This window comes from Gambusia affinis, linkage group LG07 (genome assembly GCF_019740435.1).
Source record: "Gambusia affinis linkage group LG07, SWU_Gaff_1.0, whole genome shotgun sequence".
NCBI classification, from domain to species: domain Eukaryota; kingdom Metazoa; phylum Chordata; class Actinopteri; order Cyprinodontiformes; family Poeciliidae; genus Gambusia; species Gambusia affinis.
In genome coordinates, this window is record NC_057874.1 from 14,634,371 (window position 1) to 14,656,090 (window position 21,720).

General features: G+C 38.3%; 2 protein-coding genes across 9 annotated transcripts in view; one reads left to right on the forward strand and one right to left on the reverse strand.

Moving 5' to 3' along the window:
• Positions 1–969: 969 nt before the first annotated feature.
• tmem183a (transmembrane protein 183A) lies at positions 970–6,672 on the reverse strand. The gene is made up of 8 exons (XM_044122433.1): positions 6,346–6,672; positions 6,045–6,134; positions 5,792–5,959; positions 5,541–5,700; positions 3,708–3,888; positions 3,306–3,386; positions 3,026–3,178; positions 970–2,068 (listed from the first exon to the last, which is right to left on the reverse strand). The coding sequence occupies exons 1-8, from the start codon at positions 6,407–6,409 to the stop codon at positions 1,883–1,885; spliced, it is 1,083 nt and encodes a 360-aa protein (XP_043978368.1). The 5' UTR covers positions 6,410–6,672; the 3' UTR covers positions 970–1,882.
• Positions 6,673–9,946: 3,274 nt separating this feature from the next.
• Positions 9,947–21,720, forward strand: part of ppfia4 (PTPRF interacting protein alpha 4) — a 57,735-nt gene continuing 45,961 nt past the window's right edge. For 7 of the 8 annotated variants that reach the window (XR_006371151.1, XR_006371152.1, XR_006371153.1 and 4 more), the window contains exon 1: positions 9,947–10,760. Coding sequence is in view for 5 of the 8 variants with exons in the window: in XM_044122384.1 (XP_043978319.1) it covers positions 10,503–10,760 (258 nt within the window). In the remaining 3 variants the exon portion in view is untranslated. The remainder of the gene's footprint in view (positions 10,761–21,720) is intronic. The other variant, XM_044122385.1, reaches the window with a different exon arrangement.

Below are 21,720 nucleotides of genomic sequence, written 5' to 3' on the forward strand. Positions count from 1 at the left end.
ACAATATATGACTGTTAAATAAAAGTTATATTTTATTTAACATGGGTGACAGAGAAAAGAAAGCTTCAACATAAGAATAGAAGAAGGTTCTTTAATAATCATCCCTGTTAGTAAAGGTAATTCTGGTATTTCTATTACGTTTTTGCTCTTGATTCCTCTACTGTGAATATATAAATATTTAATATAAAATTAAACATGATTTAAACATTTTACAATTTTTCTTTTCAATTTTCTAGGACTAGCAGAGAAGACCCTACTGGCCCTGACAGCCAATCACTGAATATATAAACTTCTTCCTGTGCTATTTTTACTTTGCTAATTTAAGACTTTGTTTGTTGCCATCAGTCCTCCTTGTACACAGAATAAATCAATGTTGCCAGGTTTTTAGTGAGCACCCTTTGGGAGTGTGTTTCAGTTTCACTGAGAACTCATTGAACCACATTTGCACATGCATGGCGGCTATGTGATATGCACTCGCATATGTTGAGCTCAAGCTCTGGACTTTACAACACACAGCATGGCACACAACATATTGCTTTCGAGGCATATTGCAATCTAGAGTTTCCTGTTAGCAAAACAGTTTTATCTCAGTGTATTTAACAAATAAGCCAATCAGATTTTAAAGGATATTGTCTGTTGTCATAAAAATACCAATTTGCAGCATGTGAAAGACATTAGCAGTTTTTTAAAAAAAATGTGAACAGCCTCCCTAACATGAAAAGCTTTAAATATTTATTGCATGTAATACCAAGAATAACCATAGGAGGGAGGCATAAGCATTTTATTGTTCTCCAAAGAGCGACCAGTCTATTCCTTATGGATCTGTGGTTTAAGTTAGTGGGAATGGTTAAATTACCTCCCACCCAGCATTAAAAACTATTTTTTGACAGGATAAACAGCATTGTTGTTATCCATCAGTGGCTATATCTTTATAGTTCATTTTCATTTAAAAAAAAAGACTGAAGAAACTTGAGTGAGCAGTAGTTTTATTGAAATCCAATGTGCACATTATCAAAGTCACTTTCATTTGATAAAGCTAAACCACCATTTTACATACACTTAACCTAAACATCCAGTTGTCCTTTCATAATTGATAAAACATCTAACAAGAATTTTAATACTACAAGGACATGTTGTTGGTTCAATTGTGTCTATTTCCTTGGAGGCTAATCAAGGAAATATTTGACTGCAAATCAAATATGGTCAAACCATGAAAATGGTAGCACTGTCCCCATCATTAAGCATAATTGATCCAACCATAACATTCTACCCAAATGCACAACACCACTACCTGTGGCAGTAAATGGCATAGTTTGGCCATGTGCAAGAAAATAATTAAGCATTCACCAAATAATCTGCTAAAAAGAAAAACCTGTTGAATCAGATGACAATGTCTAAAGTAAATTATATATATTGCCCCTTTCTTGTAAAACAAGAGATGAAAATAGTCAGATGAGTCTCCAGTAAAGGTAAACCAGAAACTGATTGAAAGGAATAAAAGTCCCTTGATAAAATGTATCCAATCTCAAAGAAAATCTGCCAAGTAAGTGTAATAGGAGAAACAATCATGAACCAAGTGCTGAAATAATAGTAGTAAATACTGCCCTGTTGATTTAATATTTCACCTTAAAATAACTATTTTCCAGATGATAACCGTTTGTTTGCATGATGGTCAACACCAGTCAATTCAACCAAATAAATCTCTCTCTTAGCCATGTGGCTACAGTTGAAATATTCACATAATTTCATCAAGCCAGTGCTTCCTTTTTAAAAGTATTAGAACCAAAATGTCCCATTGATTGTGATTTGGTTTTCCGTTTTATGATCATTGTAGGACCTGTACAGCAGAGTCCCTGATTTGCTGCGGTGGGTTCAAACAATCTTATGTGAAGGGGAACAAAGGGTACAGTGGATGCCACCAGTCCATGAGCTTCACGCTGTGCACGGGATCCAAGACAACCTGCATCCCGCCTTGATCCCCTCTCTTCTTTCCCCGCTGCACCGGCGAGTCCTGGAACACCAGACGGACACGGTGGTGACGCATGTCCGTGCTCACATTGATCGTGAACTGTTGAAACGAGAACATCCGATTAGGGTGGTTGGTGTTGGAGGAAAATATTGGTGGGTGAATGTCCACTTTTGAAAATAATAAAATATTACAATCTGCAGCTCAGAAACATTTGTTGTTCAGACTGCACAGAGAGCCTATCAATGTTATCAGGATGGATTCAAATGCTGAATTAGTCCTTGTGTTTTAGTGAAATCATGTTTCACACCACATACCGGCACATCTAAAAAGTATGTCAGCACACAAAAGTTTTATATTTTTTGTCTTTCATTTTAGAAAGTGAAACTAATTTATTCATTTCAGAGGGTTTATTATTTCAAGCCTTTATTTCTTGTAATTTTGATGGCTGTGGCTTACGAATCAATGAAAACCAAAAACTGTGTCCCTCGGAAAAATCAAACATTGTGAAACAGACACACTGGAAACTCATGGTGTCACATTCTAATGAGCTAATTAACTCGAAACACCAGTACATGTTTCTCTAAATGGTTTCTCAGTCTGGGTCAGAAGGCTACACAATCATGGGGAAGACTGCTGACTGGACAGATGTCCAGAAGACAGTCACTTTACAAGAATGGTGAGCCACAAAAGGTCATTGTTAAAAAAGCTTGTTCAAAGAGTGCTGTATCTAAGTACAGCCATAGAAAGTTGAGTCAGCATTATGCCCCATGAGTCTGTTGTAGGTCAGAATACACTCATATTTTAAAAATGCTTAACTGAACATAGATTTTTACCATCTGTACAGCAAAATCATCAGAATTTTATAACAAAGAAAGGCTTTAAATATTATAATTAAAAATTTGTGATGAATCTGTAAGAGTCTGAAAATGAAAAAAAATGAATAAATAAAAATATTGAACTGTCAGGACATCCATATTAATTATCATTTAAACTATCAGGGTAGTACATACTTGGGATAAATCACAATATATGTGCCCAGAAATAAAAGCTACTTGCCAGGGTAAGAGTGAGGCCCATGACTACAGGGATGAAGATGTAGTTAAGTGTGGTGACCTGAAGCACACAGCAGTCAGAGTCTGGATTCATATGAACGTCTTCATATTGTTTGGGCAGATGCAAAGACTTGGCACAACCATTCTTAAAATGTCCCTGCATGGATGGAGATGAAAATAGAAAAACTCAGACAGCTGTCACAGCAGGGGTCATCACAAGAAAAAACTAATAATTTGAACAAAAAAAAAGTGCGAGTTTACTTTAAAAATAGACATCCTGCTACCTGCTTTTTAAATTTGAAGTTGAACTCCCACAATGCTTCGGGTCGAGTCCCTGACACCTTTTTGATCCAGAAGAGAAAACACTGAAACAACAGAGAATAGGCATTTAAAAGCATATATTTATAAGGTCAAATGTCAGTTGACAAAACAGTTTTCATCTTGATCTTATTCTACTTCTAAGAAAAATCATAAAAGTAAACTTAAAATCTGCCTAACATTTTAAGCCTTTATATTGCAACCCTTGTTCTGTTACAGTGGAGTTCAAACCACAAATAAATCAGATTCAATTTGCCCTAGACTCACCAGATATTTCAAACACAGATGTGTTTAAATTCATCTTTGTCACTACTTTTACACAGAGCAAGCAAGTAAGTCACATGAAAATACACTGAATGTTAACAGACCTTGGAATTGAGCAGCGTTGTGGGCGTGGATTCTGGCAGTGCAGGACTTTTTGAAACACGCAAGCTAAACGGCTCGTACAAATGGAAAAGGGAGCGAATCACACAAGCCCGTAGACAGCGCATCCTACTTATAGAGTTAGGCTGGAGGCGAAACGGCAGATCAACTTCAACCCTGTAGTGCCTTTAAGAAAAAAAAGAAAAAAAACAGTAAATGGGAAGGTTTGAGAAAAAATATGTTTATGTTAATCTCAAAACTACCAATAATTAAGTGAAAGGTCCATTTTTGCCATAGTTTTATTGTTCTACTGAACCAACATGAGGAAAATTATCAAAAAGACCCAGCAGGGGGCTCCACTTGTTGCAGTTCAGCTACAGTTCTCTGCTGTGTAAAATTAAGCATTACACAAAGGCGGGCAATACCAGCTAATAAGAGCCAGAACCATGAGTATTTTCATGCTTAGACACACCTGATTTAAATAGAAAAACACTGGGAGGATTTTGTAGAACTTAAAGCTGAGAAGATTATTCAGCTGTATGATTCAGGCATTTCAAAGAAGCAGCACATCTATACACATACAGGAAACCAGACCACCGCCGACCTTTTAATGTGAAATCTCAAAATTTAATCAGATCTGATTAAATCAAGTCAATCAGATTAAAATAGCTCCAAAATATTTTCAAACGTTGGCCTTTTTAAGATGAGTTCAAAAAGTTAAGTGCTGTTACTAAACTGAATGACTTAATTATGTTTTAATACAATATAATACAGAAACAAGATTTAGTTCTTATTCTTAATATGATGCCGTCTTAAAAGCTGTATTCTGAGCTTAGTCACATCATGCATACTAATGCAACTTGGAGAACAATAAAAGAGCCAGGAAAACATCAAAGTAACATTTTTTACTAAATTGTTTAAAGACATCACATAAAGTGAGACAATGATCCAGATGTCCGTGCGTTGAAAGCAAATAAAATTCCTCTTTATCTTTTACCTGCAAATAAAAGTCATTTATAAGATTTTATGAAGACAAATCTGCCTTAAAAGACAGAAACCTGTTTAGTGAATTTAAATATACATCAATTGTAGTTTTGCTTCAACAAAACCATAAGCAAACATTTTCTGTTTAATTTTCAGCCCCATAACTCCTCTGTTGGGCAGTAAAGTAGCTAACAGATATGGCCAGCAGAGAAACTGAAACTTTACTTTCAATATTTGCAAAAGAAATTATATGTTGTTATCATATGTTTTGATTTTAAGACACACCTTACATTAAAAAATTATGTTTAAAGATTCAGTTTGAAGTCAACTCAAAACTAGTCATGACAAACTAGCCATGACAAACCACTCAGCCAATTCAGGTGAAAAAATCACCAGCATAATAAAAATTAAACATGACTCTAAACAGACATATAAGGGTGAAATCCCTATTTACAACCTGGATTCCAACAATTGAATCAAAAGTACTTCATAATGGATTTTAACACTTATAGCAAGTGTCATATTGACTGCTGCTTTGCTACAAAAGTTTGAAATCTTTTAAAAGATTGTTGTAAAAATATGGTCATAATTTTAATAGGTTACTTTTATTTTTGTTAAAGGAATCCTATGATTCTATTTTTTTCCCACAATTTGAAGAATAATTTTACTACCAAGTTTCAAATTTTATTGTTGTGATCATTGTATTTAAAAACATTTGACTAATCCATTATCGTATGGTGCATTTACTAACCCAAAGAAGATGAGAATTTTTTACAATCTGTGAATTTCTTCTCAATGTATTGCTATTAAAACTCATTCTTTTCTAAATTTCCTAGTAACCCCAAACTAGTCACCTTCTGTAGAGTCTGGTCCAGAAAGCCGCAGTGCAAGTGACTGTCCATGCACTCCTGCAGATCAAAGAAAATTTGCACACATCCTCAGGTCGAATGTAGGAGGAAAGCACCAACCAAATATCTACTGGATAGTCCTCCCCATCACTGCTCTCACTGCTCTCTGAGAAGGCAAGACAGGAAACATTGAATAAACTTGAAATAAGTGACCACTTTCACCATGAACTAACTCAAAGAAATCAATGAATCTCCACCTTTCTTTCTCTTGTTTTTCTTCTTGCGGGCCACTTTAGTTTCACTTTCCTCTTCATCGTCCTCGGGGTCATCACTGCTGCCCACAGCGTCTGCTCTGACGCTCAATGCAGACGAGAGGACTTCCTCCACCGCCCCCTGAGAGGCTTCCAACCCACACAGCAATTTTACTGAAACATACGCGATTCACAGAATTAAACAATTTAGTCTTGTTTCCCTTTAGGACACGGCAGTTGCTCTTCAGACAGTTTTTACCTTCTTTTTCAATCGCATTTGCGACAGCTTTCTTTACTCTACCCGACTTCACAACGGCTGGGTCAGCATTAGCAAAATCAGCAACAGTGACTGAAAGAGCAGGCAGAAAGTCTCATACATAAAACAAACATTACATTTAGATAATTACATGTCAATGTGACTAAACTGAATGTACATAATGCTTAAATTCTTGTCCGTCCACGTTTTACTAAGTTGAACGTGACTTTATAAACCTGAGTAACTGTGCAAACTCCAAGGCTCTGGCACAGATTAAAGGCTAGCCTCCTCCCAGCTATGCTACCTGATTCGCAGCAAACGTCTCCGGCCTTAAATTTCAGCCGTTTTCGGTTCCCTTTCTTGGGCATGTCGATACAAGTGATATATAAGTGACTAACGGGGCTGTGAGTCCTGCCATGGCTCTATGGCAAGCCGAGTTAAAGAGAAATACACAAAAATGTCAGGAAAATTAAAAATGGTTCCGCCAGGGTCTTCAGCCATCATGGAATGACGTCACATACTAAAACCGCGAGAGTGAAGGCTGCTCGCGCTTCTTCTTCTCCTACTTCGACATGTTTAGTAGCGATACTGCCATCTTCTGGGATTAGGTGAAAGAGTTTATGGCTAGGTCACTGTAAGCCACTCCCAGACACCTTTTAAATTCTCTTGAGCAAGCCTCTTCATACAAACAGAATAAAGCTTGGCCCTTTTCACAAAGTATGGATATTTTTCGGTGTGTGTATATGGTTGAAGTATATAAATTTACATCTGTTTTCATGTTGACAAGAAAAATATATGTTTATTTTCATTAGTGGAAAACTACACCTCTTAATATTATCTTAAATAAGATACTTGCTTTACTTGTCCACTCTTTTATTTGCTACAGTGCCACTCTGAGCTCAAAACCTTGTTATTATTTCTCCACTCTGGCTCACAGAAACTTAAAACATTTCAGTATGTATTATTTTATTTAAGTAAGTATACATATGTTTGTTTTCCCCTGTGACAGATTGTATTGCCAGTAGCTGCCAACATATGTAGTTTGCTGATGAACTATTGTCTGACATCTGTTAATTCATATGTATCTATGTTTACCCCATTTTTGCATCCTAACATATTGACTTCACCTTGAAAGTGACCTTACCCTTTGCCCTTCATGTAAAACATTTTCAGCACCCCTGTTCAATAGATATGCATACTACCCATTAAGGTAAATCCCTGACCACTGATTGCTTGAACCCAACTGCAGAACATAGAGTTTGCCTTGTAAGCCTTGTAAGCCTTTGCCTTTTTGCCAATTTTCTTTTTCTTTCTTTTTGTGAAATTGCTCAAACTTAGTTAGACTGTTTAAAGCTAATAAAAATAATCTTGATTTCTTGCCACAGATTCTCAACAAGATTTTGGTTGGGATCTTTTTTGGGTCATAGGAATATCCAGTGATTTAAATCAATGTATTGTGAGTTCAGCTTTAAATTGGACTCCTAAACTAATTCATTGATTTCAACAAAGGTTTGTCTCGACACTTTCCCAAGTGTACTAGATTAATGGAGAAAACCATTCAGAGTTGTCCTGTCAACAGATTCTTCCACCTCTTAATTAGATGACCTCTGAAAGCAATCAGTTGAACTGTATTTTATGTTGTCAGTCTTCTTTCAAGATTTCTTCAGTGAACATTTTTCAAAAACATTAATAATTTCACTTCCACTACCTAATTTTTTAAAATCACTTTTCCAAGACAAAAACGGCCCACAATAATTATAGGCCAACTCCCAGTAGAATTTCATGACAACAATGTGCTTAAAAGTTATCAGTCAAATCAAATCAGTTTTTATGTGTATGGTGCCAAATTGCTTTTGGCACCATAAATATTCAGTGTTAAATATTTAATTTATTAAAAAGTAATTCAGGGAAAGGTACAACATTTTAGTTTGTAACTTTTATTAATACATTCATGGCCAGCAATGAAAATGAGTTTGACACGCCTGGTCTATGGGATAAAAGCCCAGTAAACTACACTAACGCACTCTGATGTTTATGAATGTAATGTGACAAAAATATCAAAAAATCTAATAATTTTTTAGATGCTGCAAATATTATGGTGTTTGAAATGGTCGTCAATATAACCAGAGAGAAAAGGTTGATTGCTGACAACAGTCAACAGATACTATTTTTATCTTCCTTAACAGTAACTACAGCAACGTTGCATTGCTATGGTTACTGCAATCTTTGAAGTAATTGTTAAAAGAACTGAACTGAATTAATCACAGAGGGAAGAGGAAAGAGGAAAGACGAGGGCAAGTTTTAGCTGGAATCCACTGATGGCAATACACCAACAAAAAATTACACGAGTGCTGCCTGTCACATAATATTTACGTCTAAAAGATTGGATAAAATTCTCTAGATCCAAGATCCCATGATTTGGCCTAAAAATGGGTACTTAAAAATAATTTTTGCCTCGTGATCATTCTTTATTAATTTTTTACTCCTTTATACTCCAGTGGTATGATATTATTCAAGGTAGGGATAAATTCAGACTTGTTTGAATAGCAGATAGTCAACTATAGCCATCAGAGAATACTGTTTTGATTAAGGAGTGTACACAGAGCCCATTTTGCAACATACTGTTTTATCCTGATGTCTTCATATCAGAAGCATTTCAAATTTTTTAGCAATGTAAGCTACAGTGGTTTGTCTGTGGGAGAGTTTGGAGATGCCTTGAAACATTTGTTTAGTCATTGCAGTTTGTACCTTTCCAAATTGCACTAATCTGAGTCATCATGAGCACGGCAATGTGACATTTTAGTTTGGGTTTCATCACTTTTGAGCTATTTGTCATTTTGTGTAAAGATTATTTGGATTTTGGATGTTAGTTTGGACTTCACTTTGTGTTTTTTATAGTCAATAGATGTTCAATCTTAATTTTTTTTTTTTAGTAAATTAAAAAAAATAAAAAATTAGGTAAAACAATTTCTGTTTCCTAGCCCTGCCTTCAGCAATTATGCTAGATTAGCCGTAAGAGGGCGGGCAAAGCACAGGTTGGGCCTCAAGCCCCTTGAGAGGTTTTCACTCTCTACTGTCTACTGTAGTTGTTGCTTCCTTCAGTTATTTTCCAGTTCCTTCTTTTATGTTTCTGCCTTAAAAGTTATGTTTGCTGTTTGTGTAATAATATGTGACTGTGTTGTGTTTTTAGTAAAGCACTTTGATTTGTTTTGTGCTATGAAAATATGTTACATAAATGTGCTACACAAATAAACTTGACTTGACTCAATTCATCTCCCTGACTGGATTTGTCCTGTGTTGTATCTTTCTCTTTGATGCCTATAATTGTGTAATTTTGACTTTTATTTTTCATTACATCACTTAGTAATATCTGCCTGTCCCCTGAGACACATAGTCATTACTCCAAGCCACAAGAGGAAAGCTGGTTCTTTTCCCCCCCTGTTTTTAACAAGTAAACTCAAGGGAAAATATGTTCAACTTGGTATGGAATATATTCCACCCACTAACAAATGTCACCATAAATAGATTGTTAATGAGACCTGCCAGTGGTCAAAATGTTATTCTTAAATCCCTGATTCATTCAAGATCCTGCAGGGTGCGCTGTGCACCCCATATGCATATCTGCCTGTAGCTATTGCTTGGTCAACCTGAAACCACTGGATAGATAGAGGATCATGTCCCAGGAGCAATCAGGTCAGGCCTGTGCTCGGTCTTCCTGATGTGAGTGTATTGTGGACGTGCATAGACAGTGTGCGCGCTCGTAGTGGGGACTCATTCATACAGGCTGTAGTGACAGTTGCAGCAGATTCCCTTGTGTGTGTACGCGTAGGGGTACCGTGCGTGTCTGTGTGTGTGCGTGCGCGCGTGCGTGTGTGTGTGTAAGTGGGAGGAGGAGTGAGCGTCGGTCCGCTGGCTGTGTGCAGGGATGAAAACGGGGAAGGCTAATGCAGAAAAGAGTCGCTCTCGCCATCGCTAGGAATAGGGATATCCTCCTGGATGTTTTGTATTTTTCTGAGTGCATGTGCGCTGATATCCGTCTTTTTTCGAGCACCACCCATTTAGACCTACCCGTCTGTCTCTGAGCTGTCAATCATTTCACGCCGGGGACTCTACATGTGAGTGCATGGCGAGCCCGGCAGGGCGGATCTGCTCACGGGGTGAAAAAACGCCGGTTAATATGGCTAAAAGGTCAACCATCATCTCCTCCTCCCAATCGCATTGATAAGGTATGGCCATAGAGACCCTGGAAGCGCGTATTCGATGCATGAGAAATGCAGCTTAGCGGTGCTCGTGTGCGCATCTTGGATTGGTTTGGCTGTGTGGCTGCGCGACGTTATTAGGCCCGCTCTTATCATTTATTTCGAGACTGGACCTCAGGTTCGTAACCACCACGTCCCCCTTTCTTAATCCTGTTGTAGCGACAGAGTCCCATAACGTCGGCCAGACCACAGAAAAGGGAAGATGATGTGCGAAGTGATGCCGACCATCAGCGAAGGAGACTCGGCTGGTCCTCCGAGAGGCACCGGCAGCGTCCCGAATGGCTCGGACCAGGAGGCCAACTTCGAGCAGCTGATGGTCAACATGTTGGACGAGAGAGACAAGCTGCTGGAGTCCCTCAGGGAGACACAAGAGACCCTCATCCAGTCTCAAGCTAAGCTCCAAGGGGCGCTACACGAGAGGGACATGCTCCAGAGGCAGATCAATGCCGCGCTGCCTCAGGTGAGCAGGGGGTGGCTTTCTTTCAAAAAGCATCATTCATTTTTAGCCTGTGGCTACAGGGCGCCGTTTGTTAAGTTACACAGACAAAAATTGACAGAAATAATTCGGGCTGTTTAGCCTGTCATAAGAGAAAAGAAATGGGGTTTCATTTTTCAAAGTCGTATTTTCGCCATTGAATATGGTGTAAATATAATTTTTAGAGGAAATGAAACATTTAGTTTCAAACAAAATGTTTTAATTAGCAAGATAAATATTTTTGTATGCAAACGGAATGCATAGCTCCAACCTATATAGTTGCTTCAAACTAAATATTCAGTTCAAGTTAAGTAAGACATAATGGACCCATATCGAATTCACTTTTAACCCAGACTTGCTCTGTATCAAACCTACACCTGGATGGCACCTAAAATATGAAAGCTAGCTAAAAACTGGTCTGGGCAGTCTGTTGTAATTGTGATGATGCAGAACTGACACGCTAATTACTATGGGAATCATACATGTACCCACTTATCAAAAACGATCATAGTTAACTGTTGGAAAGATTTCTATTTGTGAAAACTATGAACAATCATGACATGGTAACTCAAGGAGTACCACTCTACTCTTCTTAAAGTAACTGTGTTATCAAACTATAATTAGCAGGTTAAGACAGTTGAATGTAGGATGTCCAACCCAGCAGATAGCCCAATTAACCAGCTAATATCAATGTGCCATACTCATTTAACAAAAGAGGTAAAATTTTCTTTAAAACAAGTGTTTCAAAATAACTACTAAGTGTTTGTTTTAATTTTTTTACTTAAGGTAGTTGTACTAAAATAAAGTGTTAAATAAATGTTCTAACATTTTAACTGTGCAAATCAAAGTAAAGTTACTTTGATACTGTGAATTAACGTGGTGTTTTTAATCAAGGCTGTCATACTGAGAGTATTCATACTGACCCATGTGCAATTACAATTCTGCATATTGCTCAGCTCTAACATTGTGGCTTTCGTTTGTAAATGGCTGAGCCGCATGTTGGGAACCCTGCAGACAAGGGCAAAGCCCTCTTGTAATTACCTTAGTGCAAGCGACCTAACTTCTGTACGTGCTGACCTGCGTGTAACTGGAGTGAGATGAGCTGGTTGTAAAATCTGGTTATGTTTCACATTTGCAGTCTTTGTGTGCGCGTTTCAGCAAAGGAGAGCTGAATAAGGGCTGCTGCAATCACTGTGCATGACGACAATGACTCCTCAGCACATAAAGCTGCGTTACCCTCCGACCCTCTGGTCTAAATGTGATGCATGATGTCACAGCGTGCCGAGTATTCGTCTGTGAGCGAGAAAAAGACAGAGCAGAGAGAAAAACCATGCAGACTGAGAAGCTGGCTGATGCCTCTTGTGGAGGAAACATGGCTGCTTGTTGGAGCACATGGCCTTGGGCTGCTTGCTTCCACACAAATCTTTGTGCATTTGTGTGCATGTGTAGCTTTTGATGTGAGCTGTCATGCTTGTCTTCTAATCCCACATTTTTTTTATTTATTGCTGCAATAACACACATATCAGTTATGCAGTCACAGACCTACATGGACGTTACGATTGATCTGTACATGTTCAGGGAATAAGTGAAAGACTATTGAGCTGCAAAATTTATTCTGACACTTTACATGCTGTTGATATGATTTCACTAAAGATTTGGATATTGTTAAATCTCTTTGTTGGATGGTTTGCAAATTGTGTATAATACAGGCAATTCAGACAGATGTTTCTACTGCAGACCTTTTGCAAGTCCATACGATTCCTGGCCTGTTTTTCAAACAGAAACCAACTGTGTACAAGTGTTTCTACTTTAGTTTTCCTGTAAGTTGCTCCATTGTGTGATCTTAATAGGTCCTCGCCAGAAGTATTGAGAAACTCAATCAAAATTCTTTAACCTAGTGTTTCTGATAACTACCACTGCTGCAGGTGTAAAACAAATTAAGCATCAAGACATATAGACTGCTTATGTTAATTTTTTTGTGCATGATGGGCCACTCTCATTCTGAAAGCCAGTGTCTAACCTCAGAGAGGAATCTACAAATGTCTCCAATCAGACAGAAGACACATAAAACTACCAGCGACACATGAAGAAGGATTTACTGTCAGTTTCTCAGACATCTGACTTTCTATAAATCGTTGAGAGTCTAAAGTTTCTGTAATCATTCTCCCAGTTTGTGGACAGCTTTCCTAGAAGATAAGGGTCTTATAGCTAAATCCCTGCATTAAAGTGTTTGTATTAAAAATGCAACATTCTTTTAGTTCTTAGGTGTCCAGGTGAAGCAATATTTTTGGCAGTATACTGCATCTTGGCTGGGTCTCCCTTTTATAAGAGATCTATGATCTCTGAAATCTGGTCAAATAAAGGAAACACGTGAATGCTCTTGCTTCAGCTCTTCAGACGCTATACAGCCTTATGCATTCCTGCATTCTAAGCTTTGGAGTGGTCACTCCCCACACACACCGAACCGAGAGATGTTGCCACGGACGGAGGGGGAGGTAAAGTGATGGAGAAAAATGAGAAAAATCTCTGTTGGAATTGATTTCCTCTCAGTTTAACTGCTCGGCTGAGAAATGAGGATTGCCTGTTTTCGATGCATTACTGCGCAAAGAGCAGGGTGCAGTTTATAATGATGAGTGGGAAGTGTGGGAAAAAACACATACTGTAGCTGATGTCTCAAGTTCAGGTGTGATGAATATATTAGAGCATGCTGGTGAGGCTCCTGACCCCCTGCATCCTATTCTGTCAGTGGAAATTAGGCTAACTTCTCCACATGGGCGCTACTTGTGTATTTATGTCCCCAGGTCAACATAATATCACAGGTTTTGGGTTTGCTCCAGTCTCCACTGTTATGTTGCCCTTGAGTAAGCAGTGGCTGCATATGTGAGCTTTTTTCTTTATATGCCTCTTCAGGCCTCTTTGGTGCTCTCTCCTGCATACATTTTAGTATAGTAGTAAACCCTGATCTAAGAGCTACTTTGTTCCCTTTTGCCAATCAGATGTTTTATTTCCACCCTATGAATAATGTGTGTTTGTGTGTTTGGTCTTCTGTAGGTTTCTTGACTCAGTGGGACTAGTCTGACCCAGAACTGTCAAGTCCATGCTTCTCCTTAAAAAATATGCAAACTCAAACTCGTACAAACAAACAGCACGAGCGACTCTAAATTCAGGGATTTTTTGGAGCGTTGTTTCACTTAAAAATTACATAAACCTCCATCGCAACTCGCAGCAGTGCCCATGCTTATGTGTGCTTCAGCAGCGTGATAAAAATGGCACACCACAGACATTTCATCACCCACGCACACATGTAACATATTCATATAGGCAAGAATGAATATGTTCATTAGCTGCAGAGAATAGAATTTCAGATTAACATGTCAGCCTATTACTGAACATAATGCTCCTACTACAGCTCTAGGAGACGGGCTTGCCGTAGACAAATTAAGCTATAAGAACACACAAGCGTGAGTCAAGCTTATGTTTGGATTCTGGCGTTGCACAAGCTCAAGCACATTGTTCGTTTTGTGTGTGAAGAAAACTGTTCCGACACTGTCAGGGGAAATGTGCTGTAAAGCAGCAGCGTGTGGACATGGGAGCGTGCTGCGAACAGGACAGAGAGCGGACGAGCATCATGTGCCCAAACAAAGCAGGTCGTGGTTCTTCTGCGGTCTCTGGTTCCACCAAGCTCATTTAAGTGTTTTAAAGAAATTCATAATTTTGAAAAAAATATACAAAAAAAGTATAAAAATATGAATAGAAATAAAAATAAATGCAAGTTTATTTGATGTTTGAGTTATTTTACTCCAAAGAAAATTTAACTTATTTAAAATGTGTTTATAATTAACTAGTTGTTACATTAGTTGTTATTGCTTGTAGTTCCCTTTTTTAAGAGTAAATTGTTTTGAAAGACGTCTGTGTAGTGTACAGTTGTGTGGGTGTGTGTGTGTGTGTGTTTAGACACCTGTTCCAGTCAGACACAACACTAGCTATTTTTGCCACTGTACACGAGCTGAGATAAAGATACACACCTCAATGCCCTTCCAAAACAATCGTCTCTGTTTCACTTTCACCCTCTCTGTCTCCACACCGATAAACACCTTCATGCTCACATGTCCGGAAAGTTCCATGTGTTTAGTTGTTTACCCATGTCAAGAGTTTAATCGTTGTGCTTTCTGTATGCCCTTGTATGGACTCTTAAACTGTCAGAAGGTTTTTGTTCAGAAGACTATATGCCTCTGAGGTTACTGTAGCTGCAAAAGTTCCCACCCTCGTTTTCCCTCAGGTGCTGCCAGTTAAAGCTTGGAGAAATCTCCCTTTAGCAGCAGGTCTGCCACTCTATTAGTAGTTCCCTACTTTTCATACATTGGCGTCTTTCTGTTTGTTGATTACTCTTCCTCAGTTCATTTCACTCCTCACTGACCCAGGAGTCCACTAATATTTCCCTCACTCTGTGGTCATATCCTACTGCCGCTGCGGTTATCTGTTGACCAGTGCACAACAGAGTAGCACCAATAGGTTGACCACAGAATATTGTCTTAAAAAGACAGCAGTACAAAATACTCTTAATTTTCTAAAACCAAATCTAACCTGAGTCTCAATAAAAGCTCAAGTCTTGAATCAAATTCTGAAATCCTCTTCTGTTGCTGAATTTTATTTTTTACCTTGTTTGTAATGATTTACAACATATATATATATATATATATATATATATATATATATATATATATATATATATATATATATATATATATATATATATATATATATTGTAATTGTAATTGTTTGTTTTAGACCATCTACTACAGTTTTTGAAGAAACGTAATGTGTTCATGTACTCTGTGAAGCTATCCATTGAAAATGCCCCACCAGTAGGTGCTGATTGTGTCGACGTAAAGGACATTACAATGAGAAAGAATTACATCCAAAGTATGGCGAAGGCAATTTTTGGAGCAATTCTGTCTTTGCATCTAATTTTAGAATTAGAAGCATCCACGAAGTAAGATTTGCAGAGCTTTGAACACCTTCCCCTGTGTAAATTAATTTCACTTAGTGAAACCTATAAGGTTATTTTGTAGAGTTATAGTTAACCCTACTGATGTTGAGGACGACCAGCACCGCATTGCAAAGTCTTTTATCCAGCAGTCTTATAGACTTTTCGGCAGAAATTAGAGATGAACTCACTGATGGGCCTTTTTGGTTCCAGAAGAGAGCGTTCCTCATGCTTTAAATTCTGCTGTGCTTCAGATTCAAGCAGATGGATTATCTACTGTCTTCAAGTCTTAGAAGCCCGCTACTGACCCATTTGTTTCGCCCAGTCTTTGGGACATGCACTCGATTTAAGTGCATGTTAAATATTACACATTAAATCTGACTCAAACATGATTAATAATTGCCTTTATGTGGCTTTCAGTCTCCGGGTTTTGCCCACGGTATGTTACTTCTGCATTTCATATTCTGCTGTGTAATAGCAAGAAATGCAAGAAAATTTGAAAACATTTATTATGTCAACCATTAAATATGCTGTCAGAACTGCTGTCTTTCAGATCAGACATGTCAGAGTGGTTTGGATGTAGTGCAAGTCTAGTACGTCTAAGAAAGGGGGAAGTAGATCACAGATGATAATTTGTGCTCGTCGCAATGAATAAATACATGAATTTAAAACCTCTATCCTTGTATTATATTATATTTGGGTCGGCTAAGATATGCCAGGAGATTTTACATTACTTTATCAAGGCCAGCAGAAAGGAGCCTTGCAGGTTTGGCACTTAGCCACCATAGTTACTGTACTAAAAGTGTGTAGTGCATGCTGTTATAGTGCGAGAGAGTGTGTGTGTGTCAAAGATAATATATGGTAAAATACTGAGGAAGGAGCTCCAAGGTCTCTTAGTGTAGTATTCAGAGGTGGAAAAGCATATCATAACATATTATAACTTTTCAAGAGTAAACATTTACCAAGCAATTAAATTAACTCAAATTAATTATCAGCTGCTTTGATAATTAATTACGCCAATTATTTTTAGTTTGCTGAAAATGTGAAGGCTACCAGTTCTAAGATGCAAAAACAAAATGCTGCCTGGGATCAAATTATTATAGATTTGAAACAGTACATTTAATTCAAGTCAGATTAATTGTGCATCTCAATTTTTTTTTTCCTTCACAGTTTGACTTTCTCATAAAAAATCGTCAATGGCTCTATCAGCTCACCAACCTGGGATCTTCAAAGACTCTTTTTTTCTTTTCCCAAATGTCTCCATCCCGTCCTGTGTGCGTGTTTGTAATATATGCAAGTGTGTATGGCCTACAGCTAGTGTTGCTTATGCATGGATGGCGGAAACAGCTTTGTGCGCCCTGATAGGAGGACATTGAGGTGAGGGGAGGAGGAGGCACTGGCAGATGTGAAATTACTATGTCTCATTGGTCTGTTACTGAAGCTCAGATCTTATGCTGTTTGTTATGTAAGTGCCAAATAGTGGAGCTAAGGTTGAAGGAAACTGGAGCATGAAGTGAGCAGCTGAACGTCACCAGGAAGCTCTGTTGGGAGAAAGAGTAACAAAGGGACCGATACTGAAACAAACAGAGGTGGTGGTTTTACTGAACATGCTAAAGTCTTTCTGTTATTCTTATTCTTCTGATACTGTGAAGATATTAATTTCTCAAAACGTAGAGCAGAGAAATCCAACGACAGCAGTATATACGGGGAAATAACTTTTCCTCAATAGATATATAGGAAAAGGGTCCACATAGACCTTCAATATACAGCTGCCATCTGTATATTGAATAGCCAGTGCTTAAGGTAAGAGGTAGGAATATGTCTGAAGTAAGTAAATAAATAAATAAAAAAGACTGCTGAGCAGCGGTGTATCTAGGAAGTTTTTAAAGAGGGATAAATGGGGACCAGTGATGATCTTGGAGTGTCACCAAAATAAAACCCAGACAGGAACCACAAAGAGAAATAATGAAATAATCATATGTCTACCTTAAATAGTTGTTTTTATTTTTTATTTAGTTGAGAAAAGTCCTTATAGACAAATGTCCTCTGCTTTTTCTGCTTTACAATGTGTCCCTTCAATAGCATGCAAACTGGTGAAGTGCATTGCAGAGATGCCTTGTTTTCAGAACCCACCTTTTTCAGCACATCTTACTAGTGGTAACTCCAATCCCTTTTCCTTAAGTGCAAACTGCATTGGTATATTATATATTATTTTCTATCCTATATGTAATCATGAACAAGAAGTAAACTTGAAAAGGTTTTGGCTTTTTATGGCTTATTATGGATGTTGGCAGCTAAAATGACACAAGAGTCATGAATGTGTGCAGTCATTCATGACTCTATGCCCATTTTCTCATTCACCCCATCGTGGGGTGAATGAGAAAAGCAATGTTGTTAATTATTTAAAGTGTCACTGGCTAAATTTTAGGCAATAAAATATTTACAGACTGTATTTCATCCAGAGGCAAAGCTTCTTTTTAAGAACTATTAAACCCTTAAATATAAATGAAATCTCCCCCAAATGCTGTTCCAAGTTGCTCTAAGTGCACCAAAATTTAAATCAGATTAAGATGAAAGACATGCTATTACACTGCCCATATAGCGGACCCCCATAAATACCTGACACACGCTTTAAAAATGCTCAGCTGCCTATTATAATAGTGTATTCATAAACTATACCTTAATATGCATTAATAAGCACAGTAGGAACCATCTTAGTGCTATCATAGAAGCTAATCTCTACAGTCTTCCTTATTTCCATTCTTGGAGGTACAGCCAGTCAGTGCCAAGGAAAATAAATGCAGCTCCTTGATTGGCTGTCTTGCAAACGCCAGCCAGTAGCATGTTAACTAGCTCATTGGCATTTCATTTTCCCAAGCTCCATTTTTGTTGAATATTGTAGGTATGCTTGACAAAAAATATCTGTGAATAGCAGCTTTTCCATGAATAGCTTGTTGAATCTTTGTATACTGAACCTCAGGTAACCAGATGCTACATACTGAAAGTCAGTATTTTCTTGCATTAACTTATTGAACTGAGTCAACATTAGGCAGTTCTATTACATCCTCCAATCATGGCAATTATTTTAGCTTAAAAATGTCATTCAATGTTCAAAAAACTGGAAAAAAAAATGCTACAGCAAGAGCTGACCTCTTCAAATGGCTTGTTTTTTGAAGAATGGTTAGAAACTTCCACATTTTCATTTGCACAGTCCCACATAACTGGATGTTAGAGATGTACAACTAGAATAAGCTGCAAGTCTAACTAAAAATCTGCCTCATAACAGCTGACTAACCGACATCTCTCTGCCTCATCATCTCTATGACAATCCTTCATCTTGACATTTTGGAAAGTTTCATCCACTCTTCACTCTGCTATCCTGAGTCCGTTATGTCGTTCCTGTACTGAATCGCCCTCTTTGCCAAAGCTTTACCAGAGTCTGCACACAGTTTTTGACCCCTGCGCGCTGCTACATTGTCATTGTCCAGAGCTAGCTCCCCTATGCTGCTGTGTTACACCATGAATTAGATGCTCCCCCTCTCAGTAGCATCCGTCCTTCGCTCCCTCCATCCCTCTGCCAGGGCCATCTGGCTCTCAGCACTATGCACATTTAGCTCAGCCGGGTGCCAATTTGTCCCTGCGGCTGCACGGGAGAGAAGGAGGGAAAGGAAGAGGAAAGGTGAGAAATCGAGACAGACATACATTATGGAGAGAGTTTTAGCAAAGGCAAAATAAGTCAGAATAAAAACTGAATCAAGCACACCCGACGCTCCCCGGAAGCGGAGGACATGCTCTGGTAATCGGAAGAACAAAAAGCCACTTTATCTATGTGTGTGTATGTGTGTATCTCTCCTTATAATAAGAGCAGAGTGATTGGAGCTGCAGGACCACCAAAGGCAAAGGCGAGAGGGATGAAAGAAGGGGCCAGGAAAGGACAGAATGAGAAAGACAAGGAGGAGGAATGGAAACGGGGTGATGTGAGATGAAGTTTTCCAGCCAGCAGTTAAGCCCACGGCGGCCCTGCCGTGTCTAACAACCACACAATTGGAACTCTGTCAGTTCGCTTTCCCTACTGCAACTCTCACAGAATAAAAGATAAGGCATCCGAGGGTGGGATGGAGAGGGGTATGGTCGAAGGGCTGGAGTTAGCAGTTTAAACCCAGGGGAGATTACATCTTTGTCAGAAAAAACAAACAGGATATCTGAAAAGTGCAGGTTTCACTGTCTATAACTGAATGCATCAGTCGAGACCCAAAACCCATAATATGCACACTCTCCTATAGACAAAGAGGTGGGGGTGACTCTATAGATCACAATTTTTTCCCAGAGAGAGATTTAAGCAGAGGCAGAAGCGTCTCAAGCTAAGCTGGACCCTTAAAGGGATTTAAAGAACTTCAAAATGCTTCCTCTGCTCCATGAAATAGAGCTTGTCAGTGTCTCACAACAGAGCACAAACCCCCCACTGCTGACTGTCAATAACACACACATACACACACACACACATGCTGAAACTGCACAGAGCATGCCTCTGCAAGGGAAATACAGGATTTAAGAGAAGGACACAGTGGTGGGATAGATGTGTATGTGCATTTCAAATAAACATGCTATAAACTGAAGTAGGTACATTTTTTCTTATTTCAGTCATGTTTTATGTGTGATAAACATGAAGCATTAAGATGGGTTGTGTGGTAATTAATGTGTTTATTAGTCCACTTCAACTCTAGTATGATAAAAAAAATAAAAAATTAGCCTGGTAAAAACCAGTGCCTAGTCCTACAATATTTGCTCCGTCCAGAAGGTCTGGGCTCTCTGCTGTTGAGATGCCTCCTGGAGGCATGGATTGTGTTGAAGTTTTATATTTTACCCAGTTGTTAATGTTTGTCCATGCCTATATAATGCACCCATTTGACGCTATAAATACTTACCAGAATTTGTCTGTGCCTTAAACAACTATCCCGCACTGCGAAGAGAGCTGAGCTGAGCTGAAAAAGGCAGCTGGCAATGCTAATTTAACATTTGAAGGCATGGCCAACACAAACTGAACTGCTTTGTTCCCTTCCTCCCTTACCACTGCTAAAACTGCAGGCAGACTAGAATTCTGAAACAGGACAGAAAAATGACGTTGTCGTTTACAACTTCTCTTTCTGCTGCTCAATGATTGGCCCAGTAGAAAATCTACCAGGAAGAATCCAAACGAAGGGGAGAAAACACAGACTGTGTTGTAAGCAAGATTGGTTTTTTAGCAGAATTGCACAGGAAGGCAATGGCCAGGCTAGTAAAAATTATGTTGCCTTCAAGTTCTTACATAAAAATATTTAAACCTTTCCGCATTTTGTCGTGTGGGAACCAAAAATCTAAATTTATTTGTTGAAATTTTATGTGATAGACTAACACCATGTAGCACATTCAGGACTTTTTGCACCTGTCATTTTTCTTACTCACTCAGGTCATTTTGTACTCTTTTTATTGAACCATAGTTTAAAGTAATTACCTCTTATTTACTCATAAGCTATCAAAAATATGATCATGTGACAGAAATAATCAGTAGCAACCATTAAGAGGTATTCTGAGAGGAATTTGATACCAGGAATCGAGGGTTAATGGGGCATAGTCTCTCATATTCAATTAATCAGGTGCACTAAACAAGGATTAGAGTAAGAATCAATAGACATGAAGCGTAATGTTACATCTTAAGAAAGTATTACACAATTTAATTATAAGTAATGTGTAAAGGATCACTTATCTCCATAAATCTGGTTAAGTGCAGAAAGAGTGCAAAAGCTGACAGAGAGAATTGACCCGGTAGCTTTGGATTAATACAGACACCTGAAATGACTGACTTTGATGCCCTAGATTGAGCAAAGGCATCAAAATCAAGTTTATTTATTTCTGTTTGGTTTTAACTAAAAATTACTACAAACTAATAGATGGCAAGTGTTTTTTTTTTCTCCATTTATA

What these genes read in the sequence shown, in the direction of transcription:
- tmem183a (XM_044122433.1), bottom strand. Translation starts at nt 6,409, where the DNA reads ATGCCCAAGAAAGGGAACCGAAAACGGCTGAAATTTAAGGCCGGAGAC. An exon ending in AGACGTTTGCTGCGAATCAG is followed by an intron (nt 6,135 to 6,345) that starts GTAGCATAGCTG and finishes CTGCTCTTTCAG; the next exon opens with TCACTGTTGCTGATTTTGCT. An exon ending in CAACGCTGCTCAATTCCAAG is followed by an intron (nt 3,387 to 3,707) that starts GTCTGTTAACAT and finishes CTGTTGTTTCAG; the next exon opens with TGTTTTCTCTTCTGGATCAA.